Consider the following 21,769-nt stretch of genomic DNA (forward strand, 5'->3'; position numbering starts at 1 on the left):
AATTACAACCAAAAACCGTGGAATATGATTGTTGGGAATACTGATGCTATCCTAGTCGCTTGAAGCTCTCGCAATTATTTAAGCATCCACTGATTTCATATTTAAGCTATTCTCATGCTTTCTAACTCAAAGTTTTGCTTTTTTAGACTTGAGTGATCATTTTACATGATGTGAATATTAAAAGTGGAGTATTTTTCTCAGTTGATATAATTACAAATTAATACTGCGTTGTTTAAATACTTTATGAATTATTTTGGCCCTTGAATTTATTTACACAATTTTATCTTATGAAGTAATTAGATCAAATTCATACTACCCCTGGTGCTAACCGCCAAGGAAGAATAACAAAAAGAATTACTAGAATTACAAAATATAATTGTGCATCTAATTCAAAGCAGCAAACGACGTCGTAGGAATGAAGAATGTTCGTTTCCAAGTAGAATCCATGTCTCACCTCACATCACAGGTATTATCAACAACATGAGCGCTCTAACCTCATCCTCTCTCTTCAACTCTCATAGCATTTCAAGATTTCCATCATCATTTTCACACCCCACAAGTTATTCCATCAGGATTGGTTTTCCCATCAAGATTCCCAGAATCCGAGCGAGTTCAAACGAGCTAGACATCAAAACAGACCAACAATCTGTAGAAGATGTTCAAGAACCTGATAATGATCTAAGAACTGAAAAGGGCAGCAATAATTCAAGTGGGACAACACCAGCACTAGATAAAGATCTCAAAAAGGCCAGTCATTTCTCTGTTTAATGATGTTTTTTATTGTAAAAAATTGAGCTAAAGCTGCAGCCTAATTCTTGTGTTTTTCGATGATTTCTGTGTTTATTTATCTCTAGAGTATGACTTATTTATGCTGTTTGATTCGACACTAGAAAATACAAGGTGTCTGCTTTCTCATGGTTTGGGCAAATGAATTCAATTTTGAGGGTGAGAAAGAATAAGAAAAAGCATAATTTGATTATTTATTATACTCCTATATTGTTACAGGATACAGGTTTCTTGTAGAAATTAATATCACTGTAGTTTTGCTAAAGAAAAGTCACACATAATCACACAGATATGAGATATGGTTGATGATATTATTTCACAAGGCTGTTGTTTAAATAGAATAATCACATCTTTTATCCTCTATGAGGGAAGAATTAGATGTATCTATGCATATGGTTACTAGAAACTATAGACATTAAGATAGGAGTTATGTTGCTACTATATATGATCATAAATGTGGGTATGGATTGCCACAACAAAATTGAACCAGCATACAATCATGAGTGGACGATGTTTTATCTTGTCAGATCGAACGCTAGAGAGCTGCTGTATGTGTCCGTTTCTCATTTCGTTTGTGCAATACTACTTTCTGCAGGTAGTCCAAAAGACTGCAGCTACTTTTGCACCAAGGGCTTCCACTGCATCCAAAAACCCTGCTGTGCCAGGCACTGTTTTATACACCGTGTTTGAGGTTCAAGGATACGCATCTCTGTTGCTAGGAGGAGCTCTCTCCTTCAACCTCGTATTCCCATCAAACGAGCCAGATCTATGGCGGCTGATGGGCATGTGGTCCATATGGATGTTCAGTAAGTACTGCTGCTTCTCATCTGATGAAAATTCTCGTATATTCAGTCAGTTTCCGAGTTGATAAAGGTTGTTTTGTGTTGCTGTTTTTAGCTATTCCTTCCCTTCGTGCACGGGACTGTTCCAAGAACGAGAAAGAAGCTCTCAACTATCTCTTCCTCCTCGTTCCATTGCTCAATGTCACGATCCCATTTTTCTTGAAATCATTTGCAGTCGTCTGGTCTGCAGACGTTGTAGCCTTCTTTGGGATGTATGCTTGGAAGGTAGTATGTCATTATATTGCCAACATTTGTTTCCCTGCCTTTCTAAGTCGCCCTTCTTAACGTATCTAAGGTTGGATATTTTGTGTGCAGCTCGGATGGTTTTCTCAGAGAGAGTAGAGTAGGGCAGCAATGTGGGATGGATACATCCTACAGCTTCTTGATTCGTTAAGCAGCTTAGCTTTGGAACACTCTGGGAATGGTTTGTACAGAGATTGAAGTATTGTGAGATGATTAATGATGATCATTGTATACTATGATGCAAGAATGTGGAGAATATATGCAGGTATTCTTGGTAGATATTCGACAAATGGATGCTCAGGCGTGGGAGAGAGAACAATCAAATTTTAATTACAAGTATGCATCTAATTTATGTCTAAACTACGACATAGTCTGACATGCCATTCGCCCAAATGGCTTCATCTCAAAATAGAATGGAAGTTGTTTTTTCAGTCAATGATTTTAATTTTGTGGGTGTTTCTGTTGGTAATAATGTTCACAGAAGGGACTATAATTTTCCTTGAGAATATTAATTTCTTATCCTAATAGCAACTTATCCTAATACGATATCCATGCCTTGAAGCATGAACACGTGCCAACCACTATAATATGATATTTTCCTTGATAATATTAATTTCCTCAATGTAGGCCGCCGCAGTTAAGGTTGGCCCACATTTATTGGCCTAATAAACTCAAAATTTATAACAATCTACAGAAAAATTAGTTCCTCTGTTTTTACAGTGAGCTTGAGAACAGAGGCAATTTCAGAGACAGATCAATACTGTGAAAAATAATGTTCCGCCGCCGATGGTACATTTTATTCACTGCCCTTTTAATCTCCGCCGCCGCCGCCGAGGCTTCACGTCGTGCAACCGACGGCAAGTTTTTTTAAAATCTTTTTACTGTTAAAAAAATAGTTTTGACATATTTCTTGGTGTTTAATTCTTGTTGTATATTTCATCTGAAATTAGGGCTACCTATTGTGAGAAATATCAGTGAGATGGCAGAGGATAGCTACGGTCTTCCTGGTTTTTCTCACATCACCATTGCTGGTTCAATCATGCACGGATTTAAAGAGGTGTGACTTGTGACATCAGTTTTTTTTATAACTGATGTTTCGTTTACTAAGTCAACTTCATTAGTGACCACATATTTTTCAGTTTATGAAATCTTTCAGATTTTAGCTTTTAGCATTACAATCTTTTAGTTAAGTTACGGTTTCATTTTACAGCAATTTGAACAGCATTCATATAGAGTATATGATTAGAAGAAAAGGAAATGGTTTGTGTTGTATAGGTTGAAGTGTGGCATCAGACACTTGGTCCAGGAGCAGGAACACCCATTCACAGGCATTCATGTGAGGAAATCTTTGTGGTTTTAGAGGGCAGTGGCACTCTTTATCTTGCCTCTAATTCACACCTCAAACATCCCGGCACCCCACAACACTTCCCCTTTTCCTCAAACTCTACGTTTCACATTCCCGTAGACAACGCTCATCAGGTACATACGATCGATGTGTATTAATGAAATAAAATACAAAGTGAAACCATCTTTTGTATTTTCCGCAACAGGTTGTGAACACGAACCAAGATCAACATTTGAAGTTTCTAGTTGTCATAAGTAAGCCCCCGATGAAACTGTAAGCTACTTTCTCCCCTCCTCTTACTATCTCTCCTGTTTCAAGTAAAAGGAACAATTTATGATGACTTTGTTTTTGAGTTCAGGTTCGTATATGACGACTGGTTCGTGCCGCACATTGCTGCCAAATTGTTATTCCCTGTTTTTTGGGACGAAAAGAGTTATCAGACGCCTCAAGTGAACGATGAGCTCTAAAGCTCAAAGCTTCAGAACTTGTTTCTGCAAATGTGTTTCAGTAGAGAAACTTCACATTTCCCTTATTTGGCACAAGTTCATCTGTAATAATCAGTTGAAGATGAGCATTCCTGTCAACTCAAATAAACTTGGGCTGTGTTTTACAAAAGTAATGTTTCCTTCAGCCAATATTTTGTCTTTTGCTATTATTCATCAAGTGAAAACTTACAGGCTCTTCTACCTATATGCATTTTGGTCGACAAGCTTTGACGTTCAGCTTGTTTCGATGACTTAGAATTCTGCACCAAGCATCTTCATGCACATCAAGATTCATAGATCTACTCAAATCAGCAATTTCTGTATAATTTATACTGTAATCATGAAGCCTAAATTAGAGAGATGAGATGACAATCATTATTTATAAACGATGAGCTGAACTCTTCATGGGATGCAGAATGATATACTACTAATCTTTCCATACTTCTGGCTTCTTGCTTGTAATTGCAAGCAACCATCATGTTGGAAGCCACGAACTTCAGCCAGAATCAAAGCATCACTTAGGAGAAACAGAAAGAGCAAAGCTCCCTTTTCAGCTTGGCAAGCATAGATATTTAATACGCTCCGCTCATCGACTGCTGTTCGTCGTCTCTGGAAACCAAGAGCAGATATGCATTCTCAATCATTAACTTAGTAGGCATACATATTCTTATTCATAGATGCAAAGACATGGGGAAAATCGGGTTTATGGGGGAGTTCACACTAAAGATTACGTAAATGTACCCATTTTGTTATCTATTCCATAAATGGGAAAAACGCCAACCACATTGGCGTTACTATTTATAAATACGCCAACACCATTGGCGTTTTATTATCGCGTCGTATTTTAGGTGTATTTTCACAAAATACAGCCATTTAAAAACGCCAACTTAATTGGCGTGTTTTAGGATAAAACGCCAATATAGTTGGCGTGTTTACTTATTAAAACGCCATTGAAGTTGGCGTATTTACTATAGAAACGCCAATAAGGATGGCGTGTTAAACTTAAAAACGCCATTCAGGTGGGCGTGTTTCTGTTGAACCATATACTTATCAGATCTCCCCCAACATCGCGACCCTAAACACTTTCCCTCCCCAAAACGTGAAAACCCTTCCCAAGGCAGAAAAACCTTTCTCTCGGGTCGACCCGGTGGTGGATTTAAGCGTGGATATTTTGAATTTGGCTAATTCTTCCAAACATTAGTCCTTCTAATCGGTTAGTATATCAAATTTTAGACTCATTCTTCTAAACATTAGTCTTCCAATATTTGATTGATTGTTGTGATAATATATATTGTAGTGTAATTAATATAATAGTTTGACCAATTGTTATGGGCACACTAATATTTTGATGGATTATTATGATAGTATATATTTTAATAGAAATATTTTGATGGATTGTTGTGACCTAATTTTGTTACCAATATTTAATGGATTGTTATGATAATATATATTGTAGTGTATTTAATAGAATTATTTTGTCAAGTGTTTGGCTGACTCTACATAATGATGAATGTAAAAATAATACATATTTATTTGTGTTTTACATTATTGCAGATAGTATGACGTGGTGTGTCAATTTATATTGGGGTGGAAAGATAATTCCCGGAGCAGTTATTTCGTATGATTCTCCTTTTGCTAAAGGATTCATTATGTTGGATGAAACAATTTCGTACGATGAGCTGGTGGAAAAAATTTGTGAAAGGATGGGGATAAGCATATATGAAAACAATATTCAAATAATATGGAAACGTACTATATGCTTTGGATCCGGAGTCACGTTTATAGGTGTTCAACTAGAAGAAGTATGCATGCAACTAATGTTTAGTGAGAGTATGGTTATTGGAGGTGTAATTGAATTATATGTTGAGTATTCGGCAATTACTCAACATCATAGTCATCATGTCATAAGTTATGATGCTGGTACATCTACGAGAGCCCAAGAACCATATTTTGCTGCAACACAAGATTTTGATGTTGGTACGTCTACGAGAGCCCAAGAACCATATTTTGCTGCAACACAAGATTTTGATGTTGGTACGTCTACAAGAGCCCAAGAACCATATTTAGCTGCAACACAAGATTTTGAAGCTGGAGGCGTGCATTTAGGGGAACGTGACAATTGTGATGTGGTTGAGGACATAATAGGTCCTGATAAAGCCGACTTTCTTGATCCACAATCACCTTATTATTCTGAAGATTCCGACACGGTTAGTTCAGACTCAGATGGTGATCCATCGGATGATGAACAATTTGTTGCTTCAAGACCATCCATTCCACTTGGAGAAACAGCAGTTGGAGAAACATCAGTTGGTGGAAGGGCAGTTGGAGGAAGAGTAGTTCCACAGTTCCCACAGCCTGGAATCAACTACTTTCGCACCTTACCAGGTCCATATGATAGTTTTGATCCCAAAAAACTTTGAGCGTGATGATCCCAGTGTGCATTATTGGAGCGAAAAAGATCCTACCAATGTCGGTTTGCATACTAAATTTAGAACGAAGTTGGAATTGAAGGCAGCTGTGACTCATTGGCATTTGGAAAAAATCCGACAATATACAGTTGTTGAAAGTAAAGGAAAGAGATGGCATGCAGTTTGTAAGTGGCCACAAGGAAATCCGAAAGATACGTCCTTACCTAAATGTTTGTGGGAGTGCCGAGCAACACTGAGGAAGCATGATGAACACTGGCAAATTAGAGTGTTCAGCACTGCTCATACTTGCATGGGGGATCGTAACTATAATGGCCACGCTAATCTTTCGTCGGGTATGATAGCGTTGAGTGTTCGCCATCAGATAGAAAACGATCCTTGCTACAAGGTAAAAGCAATTGTGGCGGATATTGAAAATAGATTTCATGTCAAAGTTAGTTACAAGAAAGCATGGTATGCTCGGAGGACAGCGATTGAGCTTGTATACGGTGGATGGGAGTGGTCGTTCAAAGTTTTACCAGCTTATTTGAATGAAGTGCAAAGACAAAATCCTGGCACAATTGTGGAATGGATGCACGATGACATATTAAGCAATGGTATGAACAAGGTATTCAAGTACGTATTCTGGGCTTTTGGACCAGCTGTGGAGGCTTTTCAACTATGCAAACCAGTTTTAACGGTTGATGGAACTCATCTACGTGGACGATGTCGAGGTAAAATTCTTATTGCCGTTGGATTTGATGCTAATAAGAAATGTTTGCCTGTTGCATATGCCATTGTTGATGAGGAAACCAAAGAAAGTTGGAATTGGTTTATGGAACGCATTAGACTTCATGTAGTAAAACATGAAATATGTGTCATATCTGATAGGCATGTGGGAATCATAGATGCAATGAATTCTCCCATATGGAAAGAAGAACCCAATGTGGGTCATCACAGATTCTGCTTGGTACATGTTAGAAAGAATGTTTTGCAGAATCACAAAGGTATCATGGTCAAAAGACTTGTTTGGAAAATTGGTATTGCTACCAAGAAGCGCAAGTTTAAGATCAGACGTCGTTTACTTCGAAACGTCAACAACGAGGCTTTGCAGTACCTTGATGCCGTGGAGTTAGAAAAATGGAATCTGGCGTATGACAAACACAAAAGATGGGGTGAGGTTTCCACTAATATGGTGGAATCTTACAACAATGTGTTGAGAGGCGCAAGACAACTCCCAATTAAAGCTTGCATTGATATGATATTCTGGAGGACAATAGAATGGTTCAATGACCGGTCAATTGCATCAACACAGTGTGCCACACCACTTACCCCGTGGGCGCATGAAAAGGTGTGCAAAAATGATGCAAAAGGTCAATTACATAATGTGAGAGCACCGAACACAATTGCAGGGCATTATGTGGTTCGAACAAAGCGTCGAATTGGTGGAAAGGGCGCTAATAAGTGGAAGGTAAAGTACTTGGAGTCGCACTGCAAATGTCAAAAGTGGCAGATGTGGAGACTTCCATGTTCACATGCAGCGGCAGTTGCGCGTTTTAGAAACGACAACATGCTGTCGCTTGTTGATCCTGTATACCGCACAAGTGTTTGGGTACACCAATATTCTACGGTGTTCAATCCACCCAGACACCAAGATTATTGGGCCGTGCCTGAATGGACTTTGCAATGTTCATGAGCTCAGTTAATGCCTAAAAGTCGCGGTCGATACCGTACTACTAGGATTCCTAATCAGATGGATGTCCGTGAAGCTGACCAGCCACGAGCCCGACGCCGATGTAAACATTGCCGTCAACCAGGTCACGACAGGCGCAACTGCCCGAATGCTCATTCAAGGATGGATACTCAGTTGGTAGATGATGTCGCTGACGATTTTATGCATCCACCTCCACCAAGGATGGATACTCAGTTGATAGATGATGCCGCTGACGATTCTTTGCCTCCACCTCCACCAAGATATGCAGTTCGAGGTCGTCATTCTATCAGTCACACTGATGATGTCGATCACGATTTTATGCCTCCACCTCCACCAAGATCTGCAGTTCGAGGTCGTCACTCTGTCAGCCACACTGGTGGTACAGGCGAACACATCGGTCTCAGTGATGTCCCACATTCTCCACCTCGGTCTTCTGTGCGAGACGAATATTTTGGGGTCGATTTAGAGAATGTCGTTGTGCGAGAGACTCCTCCGTCTAGACTCTCAACCGCCAGAATCGGGAAGGGGATCCGTAGCTTTTTTACGCGGAAAAGGCGAGACAATTGAACGTATGCATTGTGTAATATTGGATTTCTGTATTTAGCAAGATTTGGACTAATGTATAGGGTAATATTTGTATGTACTTATATATTGAATAATGATGAAATGATTAAAAACTCTAACTGTGGGAGCGTTTTTTATAGGACACGCCGATGTGAGTGGCGTGTTTAAAGAGACGCCTACTTAATTGGCATCTTTTCACTTTAAAACGCCAACGTGAATGGCGTGTTATTGCTGAAACACGCCAACGGGACTGGCGTGTTTGTTCAGAATGTCCGCTTTCGGCGTAGAAAAAATGAGCAAAGTAAAAACTAACTTAAAAACGCCAATGGCGTTGGCGTTTTTAAATAACACGCCAACGGGAATGGCGTCTTAATTAAAAACGCCAACGGGAATGGCGTGTTTGTTCAGAATGTCCGCATTCGTTGTAGAAAAAACGGGCAAAATATAAACTAACTTAAAAACGCCATTCCTGTTGGCGTTTTTAATGAACACGCCAACTGGACTGGCGTGTTTGTTCAGAACCGTCGTGAAAAAACTAGCAAAATTTCTTCTAACTTATAAACGCCAATATCATTGGCGTTTTTCACAAAGACTTACATTCACAAAAACGCCAATATCTCTTTATTTGCCTGTTTTCATTTTCATTTCTACTAGGAAATAATAATTCAGACATCCAAAGACTTAATCATAAAGACTTAAAATCAATGAGTTCAAATCAAATGAAAAAACATCAATATCAAATTACACTAATATCAAGAGTTCAAATTAGTTCAATCGTCACGATGTTTCCGCATAAACAGACGCCGTATCCCCTTCCCAATATTGGATGTAGATCTAGGGATCCTTGAGGGAGGGGTATCTTCAACAACAGCGTTCTCAAGATCCTCCTGCACAGACGACCGCGGTGGAGAAGCGGGGACATCACTGAGGCCAATATCTTCTCCGGTACCACCGGTATGGCTAATAGAATGACGGCCTCGAAGTGCAGAGCTCGGTGGAGGTGGGTCCTCAAAATCGTCATCGGAGTTGTGTACGAACTGAGATGACGACTCTCCGCGGACGGTTTTCTGCTTGGTTCGTCGTTTTGCCTTTTGCCTTATGGGTACGTCCACGTCCATTGCAGAGCGCTGCGAAGGAGGGTAGTCCATCAGCTGAGGCTCCCCGGATATCTGCAGTCCTTCTTCAACCATCCTCGAAATGGTTTCCATATCCGGACAGAAATGTCCTGTCGCAGCTCGGCCACTTAGAAAGTGGCGTATTTTGTGAAGCGTCTCCACCTACAATTTTTCAAAGTTAAGTACATATCATAATATGAATTTAAATAAGTAATCAGGGTTTAGTTAAGTATAAATAATGTACCGTAAAGTTATGAGAAGATGCCGTTTCGTGGAATCCCTCTTCAGCATGCACGCCGGGTTTGGTTAAATACACCACAGTGATCTGGCGAAACCAATTCATATATTCTTCCGTTGCAACAGGCTCAGTACTGTCCTCCAGATCAGTCCATATCGTAAAGTGCCTGTTGTCCCACTCCTGTATATAATTGGCGTGCCATTGAACCCAATTCCGACCAGCTTTTCCACGACGATCTTGTTTCAAAAAATCAGAACCGTGGAACCGGGGGAGATCCGGGATATACGGTTGGACAATCCCGAATTGGCGCAACACTCGGTGTGGCAGGTGTGGCTCGGCCAGATTCCAACAAATAAGCGTTGTTATCGACATCCATATAGGACGACCGGCATCACAACTTTCCGGCAACTCCCGGTGGAGATAAGGCATCCAAATAAACTACATGTGATACAAATTTTTCAAAATAATTTCCATAAAAACAAAAATCAAAAAACCAAAAACATTTTATAAATATATGAAGTACCTGATTAGGATGCATCATGGAGAACTGATCTCGGAAATTTTCAATACAATGTCCGGGTGCTTTTACATATGACGCCGGGCCATTCCATCTAAAAAATTTAAATTATGAGCGAAGAACACAAAAATTGATGAACATTAAGTTTCAAAAATGAATAAATGAACAACTTACGCGCTTGCGCATGGTAGATAGTCTGTATGCACGGGATCTAGCATCCTAGGTCTAATATTTGGGATTCTCTCCCAAGCCCAAAGTTGTAATAGAGTTAAGGCTCCCCCTACATCCGTCCTCTTAGCAACGGACGCTTCACACAAATTGTGGTACAAGCAAGCAAGCGTCGCCCCACCCCAGCTATATGTAGAACACCGTTCTATATCCATGAAAAAGTGTAGGTAGAAGAACGGAATTTTATTTCCGGAGGCGTTGGGGATCATCAGACCACCAAGTAATAGCAGACAATATATACGAGCCCGCTGAGTATATATGTACTGTTCGTGGTCACCAGACAGCTCAATCCTCAATTGGCGCGATAAGCTCGTCTGCTTAAAAGCCATTTCCTTCAACTCAGATGCGTCCGGTATGAATCCTAGAAAATCCAAACACCTGTCCATCCAATGTCCCGCTTCCGTCGGGGGGATGTAAGCTGTCAGAGCCTCTCCATCAACTTTCAGGCCCCATAAGACCTCGACGTCTTCCAGTGTCACAGTCGCTTCACCGACTGGAAAGTGAAACGTGTGAGTCTCTGCCCTCCAACGTTCAATCAGAGCTGTGATAAGATGGTGGTCAATGTCTTTTGGTTTACCACACCTTAATATACCCCCAAACCCCATCTGGTCCACTATTGCCAAGACATATTGATTGATGGGAACATCCCAAATTATTCCTTCATATCGTCGGCAACGTACATATTCGGATTGAACTCCTGCCCATATATTGTTAGAGACGTGTTGTCTCTGAAAATATAATACAGATGGATCCGCAGGACCACATGCAAGCCGACGACGAGAGGTTGAAGATGATGCCATAATTTACCTACATAATCCAAATTCAACAATAACCAACCATAACATTTAATCCAAATTCATAATCCAAATTCAACAATAACCAACCATAAACCATTTCAATAATTAGATACAATTTAATCCAATATCACAAAATTGAACACCAACATCAAATAATTCACTTACACAACATTGCACATTCAAAATCACTTTCACAGGCATATCTATATCAATAAATAAATTAGTGATTGCGATTAGTTGCAAAGATAAATTTTTTAGGTAGTTTTTGTATATAACATTGTTTTGATAACTTTGATTGATAATTTTCACCCACCTTTTTAATTTTTTAAAAATTTTATAGTACGTTTGATTTCAATTCAATTCAATTCGTCCTCTACTATTTTAGACGAAGTTAATTAGTTAAATCATTTGTAATTATAACTGAATCCTCCAATTCAATTGCTGAGTCTGACGCCATGAATTTCGTCAAATCCATAATCTCAGACGATCAGGAAGCTTCCACTTCCGAATCCGATCGGGATTCTTCCGGCGGCCGAGCAATCCCAACGACGCCGCCGATGCCTGGAGTTTCGGGGGTTTTATCAAATCTGTCTCCGTGCAATCCGAATCCGTGATCGAGGCGTACCGCAAAGATCTCCAGGAATTCGGGTCGGGCCTGAAGAAAGAGACCGAAATTCTCCGGGATACGGCCAGCCGCGCCGTCAAGGACCTGCCGTCTTCGCTCGATGTGGTGCTGAAATCCACGGTCAGTATGATCAACAAAGAAGCCTTAGGGCTGTCTTCGGACGGCGAGCCCGAGACGCCGGGCGCCAACCGAGCCCTCAAGTCGGGCCGGTACAGTCGGTTCGAGGCGCAGCTGAGTGCGATGCAGAGTGATTTGAATACTTTCTGCGTGGAGCCGGAGGATGCAGCGGATTACGGGAAGTGGAAGCTAGGGTTTGAATTGGGCGATTATGAGGATCCGATCGAGGGCTTGATTGGGGAAGATGGGATTTTGGAGGGTGCTTATTCGAAGGCCGTTGGAAACGTTTTGGTGTAGGTACTTTTACAGAGTGGAGAAGCTCAAGCAGCAAGAGAAAATGAGGGCAAGTATCGTGAAGATGGCGGTTTCCAATGATGATGAGGAGGAATTGTCGTGGGATGACGATGACGATGATGGTGGTGGTGGTGGTGTAGCTAGTGATGAGAAGTGCAAAGGCAAAACAGAGGCTGCTGTTGTTTATGGGGAAAAGGGCAATGTGATTGAGTTGAGTAAGAAGAGTGGTGTGGATGAGGGAGAAGGGGAGAGTGGAACAGTTGATGGAGATGAGAAAGTGGGGGTGGAGGAGGTGGTGGTGTCGAATCATGATGATGTGGGGTGGGATGAGCTCGGGGATGTTGGTAGTGGCGATGAGAGGAAACCCTCAGCCAGTGGTGGTGGTGGTGGGAGCCCGAAGAAAGAGGAAATCCGGAAGCGGTTGGTTGTGGAAGATGATGATGATTTGAATTGGGGTATTGAGGATGATGATGATGAGCCCTTGAAAGCTTAATCTTGATGCCAGATAACTGTTTAGCAATGTAATTATGAATTTGCAGATGGCTAAAATGTTACATTGGTTTCTAGTATAATGCAGTAAAGGCTTCTGCTTCAAGTAAATAGTACTAGTAGTATCATTAAACTGATTATTGATATCCTTGCAACTCGCCCCTCCAATACTAACTGCACTGCCCCTTGAAGACTGTAATGTAATAAAAAGATGGATTCTGCCCCTGCGCTACCCCTGATTATTATATCATTATTTCTCATTGTTTGTCTTTCTTTGTGAATGAATATGAATGTAATGGACCTGTTGGTTTCCATTTGTGGGGTAAAGTTTCACTCTTTTCAGTTCATGATCTATTAATGGTTTACGCTCTGGTATTAGTGTTTCCATGAATGTTGAGACTTGAGAGCACTAGTGATTTTGTAACTTTTCTTGCTGGGTTGACCTTTCATTAGTGCTTACACAGTGGTTCTTATATACACTACAGTCGACACCCAACATGAATGAATGTAAACCAGACAATGAAATGTCCCACTTTTGGTGGATCTGAGATACATAAAAAAGAGTGTAAAGTGGAAGTGAGGATTAAAGTTACAAGAATCCTGACATTTTTCGAAAAGTAGTGCTACTTTTTAACACTAAATCTGGTACCCATGATTAATCTGAACAACATATTGTGACTGATTTCAGCTATATTGAAGTTGAATAAAATGTGGATAATCTAAAAGAAAAAGAGAAATATCTGCTTCCTCAATCAATCATAATCCCCCAAATGAAAGAAATTCGATACAATATATAACCCTCTATCAACAACATCCTCTTGGCTTCAAGCTCAACTCTTTCTGGAGCCTCTAGCTATTGACCATGGCCCCATATATATGATACCGACATTAGCACCCTATAGCTGTCTACAAGAAAGAAAAATAAAAAGAGAAAGAGAAAGCAGCCTCGTTCCTCACCAAATTACTCTAGAAAATGCAATACATAGAAACTCAACTTACAACAAACATCTTTTAAGACTCGTCTCACTTCTTATTTTTTTTAGCATCGGTTGGGGGAGGTAGAGCCAGAAACCGTCCTCTCTGGGCACGCGGTGGGAGATGTTTTGCATGCTTCCGCGAACCAACATTCCATGGTAAGAATACCCCAGTACCGCTACGTTGGATCTTTCTTGGGTTAACAATCACAGGGCGAATGGGGGCGGCTGCTAACATTACCACGGGAGAACGGACAATACCCCATCTGGGCATCATATTCACCGGCCCATAGTTATTCGACATAGGGACGCCAGGCTGCCATAGAGTCATTGCTTTGGATGAAGTGGCCATCTCCGGAGATGTATGGCTTTCTATCTCCGCTCGGACTCTGAAGAAAGTGATGCTCACCCTCTTGTTTGGAGAGGAGCACATGACGTGTCTTGCTGTATCCGAGCTGTTTCCCCTCATCACTAAAAGAGACCTGAAAAACTTCTCGAGTCTTAATTTACTCTTCTTGTTATATCGATGGGTGTTTTAAAATTCTCAAAACTCATACATACCCTTCTTTTGGAGAGAGCATTAGAGGCCCTCTGTAATTCCCTTCACCGTCGCTCACAAGCATGCGGCCAAAGGCCATTGTTGATTCAGAGAGGAGGAGAGTGGAAAGAGGCTGCTCCAGGTGGGGTGGTTTTAGAAAAGGCTGAGAATACTCCCCCTACAAAAAAAATAAATGAGAAATTGATGGACAATTTAATCAAGATGCCAAGACAAGGACGCCTAAATACCTCATCAAAGAAGTTGATGATGCAACTGTTTGGTTTCCTATTATTTGGGAGCAAACGCCACTGAATCAAGTGATCAATTACACCTTCAAGAAGAGCTGGGATCGGCTCAATATAGTCTGCAGATAGATTTACCGAGCAATCAAAACAAAAACGTTAGTACTGGAACAAAGCAGCAAGCAACAGAGTTGTATAAATTTGAAAAGAATACTAAGCATACTTCTTTGGAATGTATCTTTAACGTGCCCAAAAATGGGAACTCCAAGCTGAATCAACTCTCGCTTGTTCCCTTTCGTCTGCTGATTATATAAGATGAAGGTTTCTCCTGAAACCAGAATGAAATATTAAATTAGACAAGGTTGAGAATAGAAGAATAACTGCATTGCGACGAAACATGTGACTGTGCATAGTAAGCTGTGAGTAGTGCATATTCAGTATCTTCATTTATTGGCAAATAAAATTGATCCAAAGGCAAATATACTATGCGATTTATATAAAAATAAATTTTATTCTGAAAGTAAAAACAGATTCCCAAACCTTTTCAAGCAAACCTATAGAAGGTGCCCTTTACAATCTCATAACTTCCGGCCCAAAAGGAAACAACTAGTTTAACTATAAAAGCATCACGAATCACATGATCCACCTGAGAGTTCACCATTCTGACCAGCAACTCGGAGTTCATTAACAAAGTCATTCAATTTAGATAGTTGGGTATCAGTGAATATGTCTTCATATAACTTAAGACCTCTAACAGCATTCACCTGCAAGTTGTAAAAAATCATTAGTTAATATGCTTGCCACAGAAGCATCTAGAACTTCCCAATGCAAGAAAAAGAGGGAACACCAATCAAGAAAAGACTTGCCATGTGCCCTTTCACTGGTTCCTTTGCTACAAAACCTTTTGTCATCTTGATCTCAGCACGACGTGCCTCACACTGTTCATGGTTAGAACAGATATCAACAGGTTCTGAGAAGGGTTGCACTTCTTGGGACCCTGCTGCATTTAAAACATCATGAAAACTTATTTATCATGCTATCCTCGTTAATGGTGGCTACTTTACTAAAACACAGTACACAATAAGCATTAAATGGGGCCTGATAAATTAGTTAACCAGATACGCATTAATGAAATGGGAAACCGTTTATGTTTATTGTGTCTTTACTGCATCTAATGTTACCGGACAGTCTATGATAATTATCTCGTGTTCGGGAATTAACTAAAAGTGACAAAACAAAGCAGTGAATAATTGTAGCCAATTGCACTACAATGTGCGGAGCCAACAATATTCATCACTGGTGCCGTTCAATGTTCATAAAGAAGCATTCATTTATCTTGGGACTAACTAATTAACAGGATAGTGCACTTGAAAATTTCTACAGTTAGTCTTTATGTCCTTTTCCTTCTCAGGTATTCCCCTAGTGCTGGACTCTCTTCCCAGTTCCCATGTTATATTACTTGGAAAATAAGTAAATAAAGGGTGGAACAAAAATACTACTCCATTTAACATCATTTCCCTTTCACTACCATTTGAAACATTCTGATCTTTTTGCTAAGAACAAAAAGATGCGATGGCGCATACCTGCTGTACCAAGAGGTCCACTAACATGCCCAGACAAATTTTAAAAAAGAAGAAAAAGGTAGGGAGTGCCCAGCACCTTTTGAAGAGCACTGAATAGTGAATGGGTATAAATTTGTAGGACTTGAAATAAAACTTTTAATAGTGGCAGTATATTTGACGCACCAAATAATATTCTGAGTAAAAACCTAGCAGTTAATTTACAGGTGGCGAGTTGAGTGAGACGAGTTAGACACATCGAGTTCCCTAGAATCAAGGAAGAGTCTTAAATAACATTGCGACGAAGGAGCAGTGGGCCAAACAGAGGGCGACAAAACCAACTAGAGGCAGCCACGCCTTGCGTCAACGATCGACGGCTGAAACCACGCCTCTCATCATATAAGTCAAAAGAGAAGGCACCTCACGCATCTCCAGGTGGACCTTAATTAATTAATCTATTTCGGCTCCACGAACCAGATTGCCATCCTCACTCTTCAATTAACTCTACATTTCCTCGATTTTCTAAACTATCCCTCTAGAAAATAACAACCGATTTAACCCCGTTGAAAACGAGCGATATACTTAATTTATGCCTGGATCTGGTTTTAATTTTTTGAGGCGTACAGATTTCGCTGTAAACTAGTAAATGGCTAAATGCTGACCAATTGTAATTACTATCCTAATGAATCACTTTATCATTACATTTTGACAACTACGGCGTAAGTTGTGAATGACAAATTTGGTATCCTATTCTGAATAATTGACAGCGAAATCAAGCCAAAATGTGGAACAGAGATAGCCACATCAACCTGGAAATTCTAGATTCTTTCTATTTGATAACGGTCTAAATCACAATTAAGAGCAGGGGAAAAAATTCATGATCTGTTTAATCATCGACTTGTTAACTCTACTCCAGTGAAATAAGTAATCGGCTATAGTTTTGATGTAGTAATCGATGTTAGATTAAGTGAAACCAAAATCAATCTTGAATTTGCAAAAAACAGAGATGAGAAGAATGGATTAGAATTTTAGAAATACAGGATCGAAGAATCGGACAAGTTACCTGTATCTGTAATTTCTGAAGAGAAATCTTCATCAACTACTTCACCTCCGCCATTTTTATTACTCACCAATGAATTTTCCTGATTACTGTCAATCTGTTTCTCTTTCTCGTCGATCGTCTCTGCACAGTCACCTTTCACCACTTCCTGAGGCTTCTTCACCTCCACGTCATTCTCCGATCTCTTCTTCTCCACCACCTTCTTCAGCTCCGCCGTCACGTCGGCGATGGAAAAGTACTTCTGCATCTGAAGAATTGGAATCCAATTCAACCTCCGGCGGTGAATCGCGGCGAAAGCCGATTCGTATGACGCAGCAGAGGCTGAACCGTCCTCCAGCTGCGTCAGGTGGCTGCAGAGCGCATCAATAACCGCGTTCGCCGCAGCAAATTCACAGCGGAACCAGGCGATAATGGCGTCCTTGGCGAACGCCTCGGATGCCGCCGTCATCATCGGCAACTGAGGCTGCTGAACCACTGCGGGAACCACCATGGGTTTCATGGCCGCCCGATCGCGCTGCGTTGCTGCTGCTACGCCTGCTGCCGCCGGCATTCCAAACTACCTGGGCACCGTATAACCAGATATTCTCAGTTGAAAAAAGCAGCAATAGAGCCGAAATCTGGATCGTCAGTATCGAATTTAATCGTTGCGACTTTTCGCTGGGTTTTTGTATGCAAATTTGTTTATGGAAATTTAACTGCGAAAGGTATTCGTCTAGAATTTGTAGAAAGCGGAAAAAAATTGAGAAGAAAAGGTGGTGATGAAAGCGAGGGTTTGGGGAGAGGGAGGTTTAGGTGTATATATAATTATATATACATGCGCGGTGGAAATGCCCGTACCCGTGGGACCATCGGCTGATGTGTCACAACTGTAATTAACAATATTAGGTGGCAGTAGTAATTAACAATTGCACTCTAATAAACAAGGTAGATATAGTAAATCAAAAGTATCATACCTGTGAATAACCTTTATTTATAAATTTGATTTTTATTTCCGTTTGCTGTTACTTACATAAAATCAAGAATTATATGCTGTTAAATAAAATATGTGTACTATATACATAGAGAGAGAGATATTGAAAATATGAAATACTCCTATGTTATACTTTTAAAATTTTGTTAATAAAGTTTATTATAAATGATATAGTAGAATTTAGGAACATGTAACCATTGACGAAAATAAGAACATGCAGTTCTAATCGATGTAACTAAATTTGAATTCGTTTGATTCTTTTTAATTTTCAGAGTTAAATATATCAAATAATTTATTCAAAAATTAATTAATTTAGTTTAGAAAAATAATATTTATTTAATTAATTTTTTAAATAAATAAAATAAGTTTTAAAAGTTAAAAAATGAAATAAATTAAAATTGTTATGTTGGGGATATTTAACAAAAAATATAATGTTGATGACTAATTTAATTGACTACACTTGAGTCAGAACAGGCTTGACTAGTAGTAGTAATAAAATTTAACGATTATCACTGTTTGGGCTTAAATGAATCGATTCACAATGTTAGGGATCATAAGGCCATCCACAACGCTGTTCCTATACCGTTCCTATACCGTTCCTTAAACCACTATTTGAGGGCCCCACTGTACTTTTTTACTCCATTCCTTAACTAAGGAACGGAACCTGCAACCCTCCGTTCCTTAACCGTTCCTTAAATTACTATTCATTCAATTTCATTTTTTTTTATTTCCAACCCAATTCAATTTAAATAAACACACTTTATTAAAAAACAAACACACTTTATTAAAAAACACACAACATTAAAAAAAATTACAACTTAAACTTAAAAAAATAAAAAGCACACAATTAAAATCCTAAAAAAATAAAAAGCACACAATAAAAATCCTAAAAAAATAAAAGTACACAATTTTAATAATTTCATCCGCCAAAATTTGCCCAAATGTGCTCAATTAGATCCTGTTGGAGTTGGGTGTGGGCACTAGAGTCGCGTGTCCTTGCACGAATAGATAATCGTTCTTGTATAGACGGATGCGCTCCACTTCGAGGCGGACTACTTGCGGTTGAGCTTCCGGGGGATTCGTCGTCGAACCAATTTCCCGCCTCGGGTCCTTCGTCTTGGACAATCATGTTGTGCAAGATTATGCACGTATACATGATGTCGACCATGTTTTCCATGAACCACGTACGAGCCGGGGCTTTGATGATGTTGAAGCGCGCTTGGAGAACCCCGAACGCCCTCTCCACATCCTTGCGAGCAGCCTCCTGCTTCTGCGCAAAAAGAGCCTGCTTTGGGTTCGCAGACCCACTGCACATTTTCACGAAGGTAGGCCACTTCGGGTAGATGCCATCGGCGAGATAGTACCCCATTTTATAAAGCCGGTTGTTGGCGCATTTGTTCATAAGGATCCAATATTTGACGCATTTGTTCATAAGGATCCATTAGTTTGATTAAATTTGGGAGAAGGAAAATAGAGTGGATTTGAGATGAAAATTGGGGTGGAAATAGAGAGGAATAGATGTGTGTTTGTGATTGAAATGAGTATGAAATAGGAGTATTTATAGAGTAAATAAATAAAATAAAAATTTAAAAAAAAACGGATATAAAAAAAACGGTCTCATTACCGTTGCAAAATTATTTTTTTTTTTAATTAAATTCGAATTTAAAAAAAATGAATTATTGCGTCACCGGACGAAGCCCACTCGCGGGGCAGCGAGTGGGCTTCACGCGTCGAATGGGAGGCCGCCACGTCGCCTCGGCGCGTGGCGGAACGTTCCGTTCCGCGTTCCTCCGGAACGGAACGCGGCACGGCATAGGAATGGCGACGGCACGGAACGGCGACGGAACGCATCCCGCAACGCGTGCCGCCGCGGAACCGTTCCGCCGGAACGGCATAGGAACCGCAACGGCACAGCGTTGCGGGTGCCCTAAGGAAACTTGTGAAACTGTCATAGATTTAGAACAAAAAAAGTTAGAATCGAAATTAGATTTTTAAACTTTTAGATTTTAGATTCTCAGAATTCACAGTTAGTACTATTAAATTATAAATTAGGATTTTTTTATTATTATTAGATTAAGTAAAAAGTATTCTTCGTCGTTATTATTTGTCAAAGACTCAAAATCCCTCTTATATAGTAGTATTATATTACTCCCCCAATCCCACAAGAGATTTTTTTAATTTTAGAATTTTTTTTCTCTTTATTAAGGTGTGACTCATTCTTCACTAATAATACTTTAATTTTTTTTTCTATCTCTTTCTTAATTTATTAATTGTGTATTAAAATCCTTGCACAACTAAAAGTGCATATTCTTGTGGGATGGAAGGAGTATATCACTGAGAGTGGTTTCAATGAGAATTTTTTTTAAATGAGAACTTTAAAATTGAAAAATCACTTCAGTTCTCATACACATTAATATTAGTTGAAACTGAGTTAAAGTCGAAAATTGATTTCATGAATCATTGAACTGAGATTAGGTTAAAAACTGATATGTTTTGTGATGTCAATTGATATAAATGTACTATATCTCCATGTATCGTGTCTACTAATATAGTTCTATGTTCTTACTTTAAAATATTTATATCATGTTCCCTCCCCATATATCGTGTATGCCAATATATCACGACGGTCCAAAAATGTGTATACATTACATATTCAAAATCAATATATCATGACGATCCATATGTGTGTATATATTACATATTCAAAATCGGTAGAGTAATATATTGGCGAGCAAGGATATGTTCAAATGCAAACTTTAAATATTTTACAAACTCCAACTAAAACACATTTTTTGTTAATGTTATTTTGTCATTTGTTAGGCATTTTAAATGATCCAAATCATAATTTGGAATTTATACAATATTTAAAATTTCTATTTTATCACTACCATGGACTAGCATAAGGGCACCCGCAACGCTGTGCCGTTGCGGTTCCTATGCCGTTCCGGCGGAACGGTTCCGCGGCGGCACGCGTTGCAGCCTACGTTCCGTCGCCATTCCGTGCCGCCCCCGTTCCTATGCCGTGCCGCGTTCCGTTCCGGAGGAAAGCGGAACGAAACGTTCCGCCACGCGCCTAGGCGACGTGGCGGCCTCCCATTCGACGCGTGAAGCCCACTCGCTGCCCCGCGAGTGGGCTTCGTCCCGGTGACGCAATAATTCAACTTTTTTTAAAAAAAATATGAATTTAATAAATTTTTTTTTTTTGCAACGGTAATGTGACCGTTTTTTTATATCCGTTTTATATATTTTTTTATTTTTTATTTATTTATTTACTCTATAAATACTCCTATTTCATACTCATTTCAATCACAAACACACATCTATTCCTCTCTATATCCACCCCAATTTTCATCTCAAATCAACTCTCGTTTCCTTCTCCCAAATTTAATCAAACTAATGGATCCTTTTGAACAAATGCGTCAAATATTGCAACAATCACTTGAAGAAGATCGACGACGGGAGGCCGAAGAAGCCGCGCCGCCCCAACGACGCTCCCGTACGTACATCCATCGTAACCGGGAGGAAGCCGCTGCAAGGTTAGTACGCGACTACTTCTGCGATAACCCGGTTTGGGGAGATACGTACTTCCGTCGCCGTTTCCACATGGGGAAACCTTTATTTC

General features: G+C 39.8%; 3 protein-coding genes and 1 pseudogene across 5 annotated transcripts; 3 read left to right on the top strand and 1 right to left on the bottom strand.

The window, feature by feature from the left end:
* The first annotated feature begins 449 nt into the window (after positions 1-449).
* LOC121743118 (protein RESISTANCE TO PHYTOPHTHORA 1, chloroplastic-like) lies at positions 450-2,307 on the top strand. Of its 2 annotated transcripts, XR_006038206.1 has the most exons (5): positions 450-747; positions 1,382-1,592; positions 1,684-1,853; positions 1,944-2,052; positions 2,137-2,307. XR_006038206.1 is itself a non-coding variant. In XM_042136303.1 (4 exons), exons 1-4 carry the CDS (start codon positions 481-483, stop codon positions 1,968-1,970), a joined length of 675 nt encoding a protein of 224 aa, XP_041992237.1. In that variant the 5' UTR covers positions 450-480; the 3' UTR covers positions 1,971-2,129. The 2 variants fall into 2 exon arrangements, 1 of the variants encoding a protein (XP_041992237.1); XM_042136303.1 differs by lacking the exon at positions 2,137-2,307 and having other exon boundaries at positions 1,944-2,129.
* LOC121743119 (auxin-binding protein T85-like) lies at positions 2,068-3,831 on the top strand. Its single transcript, XM_042136304.1, has 6 exons — positions 2,068-2,207; positions 2,592-2,728; positions 2,822-2,928; positions 3,147-3,350; positions 3,422-3,489; positions 3,575-3,831. The coding sequence occupies exons 2-6, from the start codon at positions 2,644-2,646 to the stop codon at positions 3,681-3,683; spliced, it is 573 nt and encodes a 190-aa protein (XP_041992238.1). The 5' UTR covers positions 2,068-2,207; positions 2,592-2,643; the 3' UTR covers positions 3,684-3,831.
* Positions 3,832-11,412: 7,581 nt separating this feature from the next.
* On the top strand, positions 11,413-13,116 carry LOC121743367 (annotated as a pseudogene).
* A 408-nt stretch (positions 13,117-13,524) lies between these two features.
* On the bottom strand, positions 13,525-17,940 carry LOC121743129 (RNA demethylase ALKBH10B-like). 2 transcript variants are annotated; one of them, XM_042136321.1, is made up of 7 exons: positions 17,181-17,940; positions 15,425-15,555; positions 15,205-15,322; positions 14,782-14,886; positions 14,565-14,680; positions 14,340-14,494; positions 13,525-14,260 (listed from the first exon to the last, which is right to left on the bottom strand). In XM_042136321.1, exons 1-7 carry the CDS (start codon positions 17,725-17,727, stop codon positions 13,828-13,830), a joined length of 1,605 nt encoding a protein of 534 aa, XP_041992255.1. In that variant the 5' UTR covers positions 17,728-17,940; the 3' UTR covers positions 13,525-13,827. The 2 variants fall into 2 exon arrangements, with proteins under 2 accessions (XP_041992255.1, XP_041992254.1); XM_042136320.1 differs by having other exon boundaries at positions 15,425-15,558.
* Positions 17,941-21,769: the final 3,829 nt, after the last annotated feature.

Source organism: Salvia splendens, chromosome 8 (genome assembly GCF_004379255.2).
Source record: "Salvia splendens isolate huo1 chromosome 8, SspV2, whole genome shotgun sequence".
Lineage (NCBI taxonomy): Eukaryota > Viridiplantae > Streptophyta > Magnoliopsida > Lamiales > Lamiaceae > Salvia > Salvia splendens.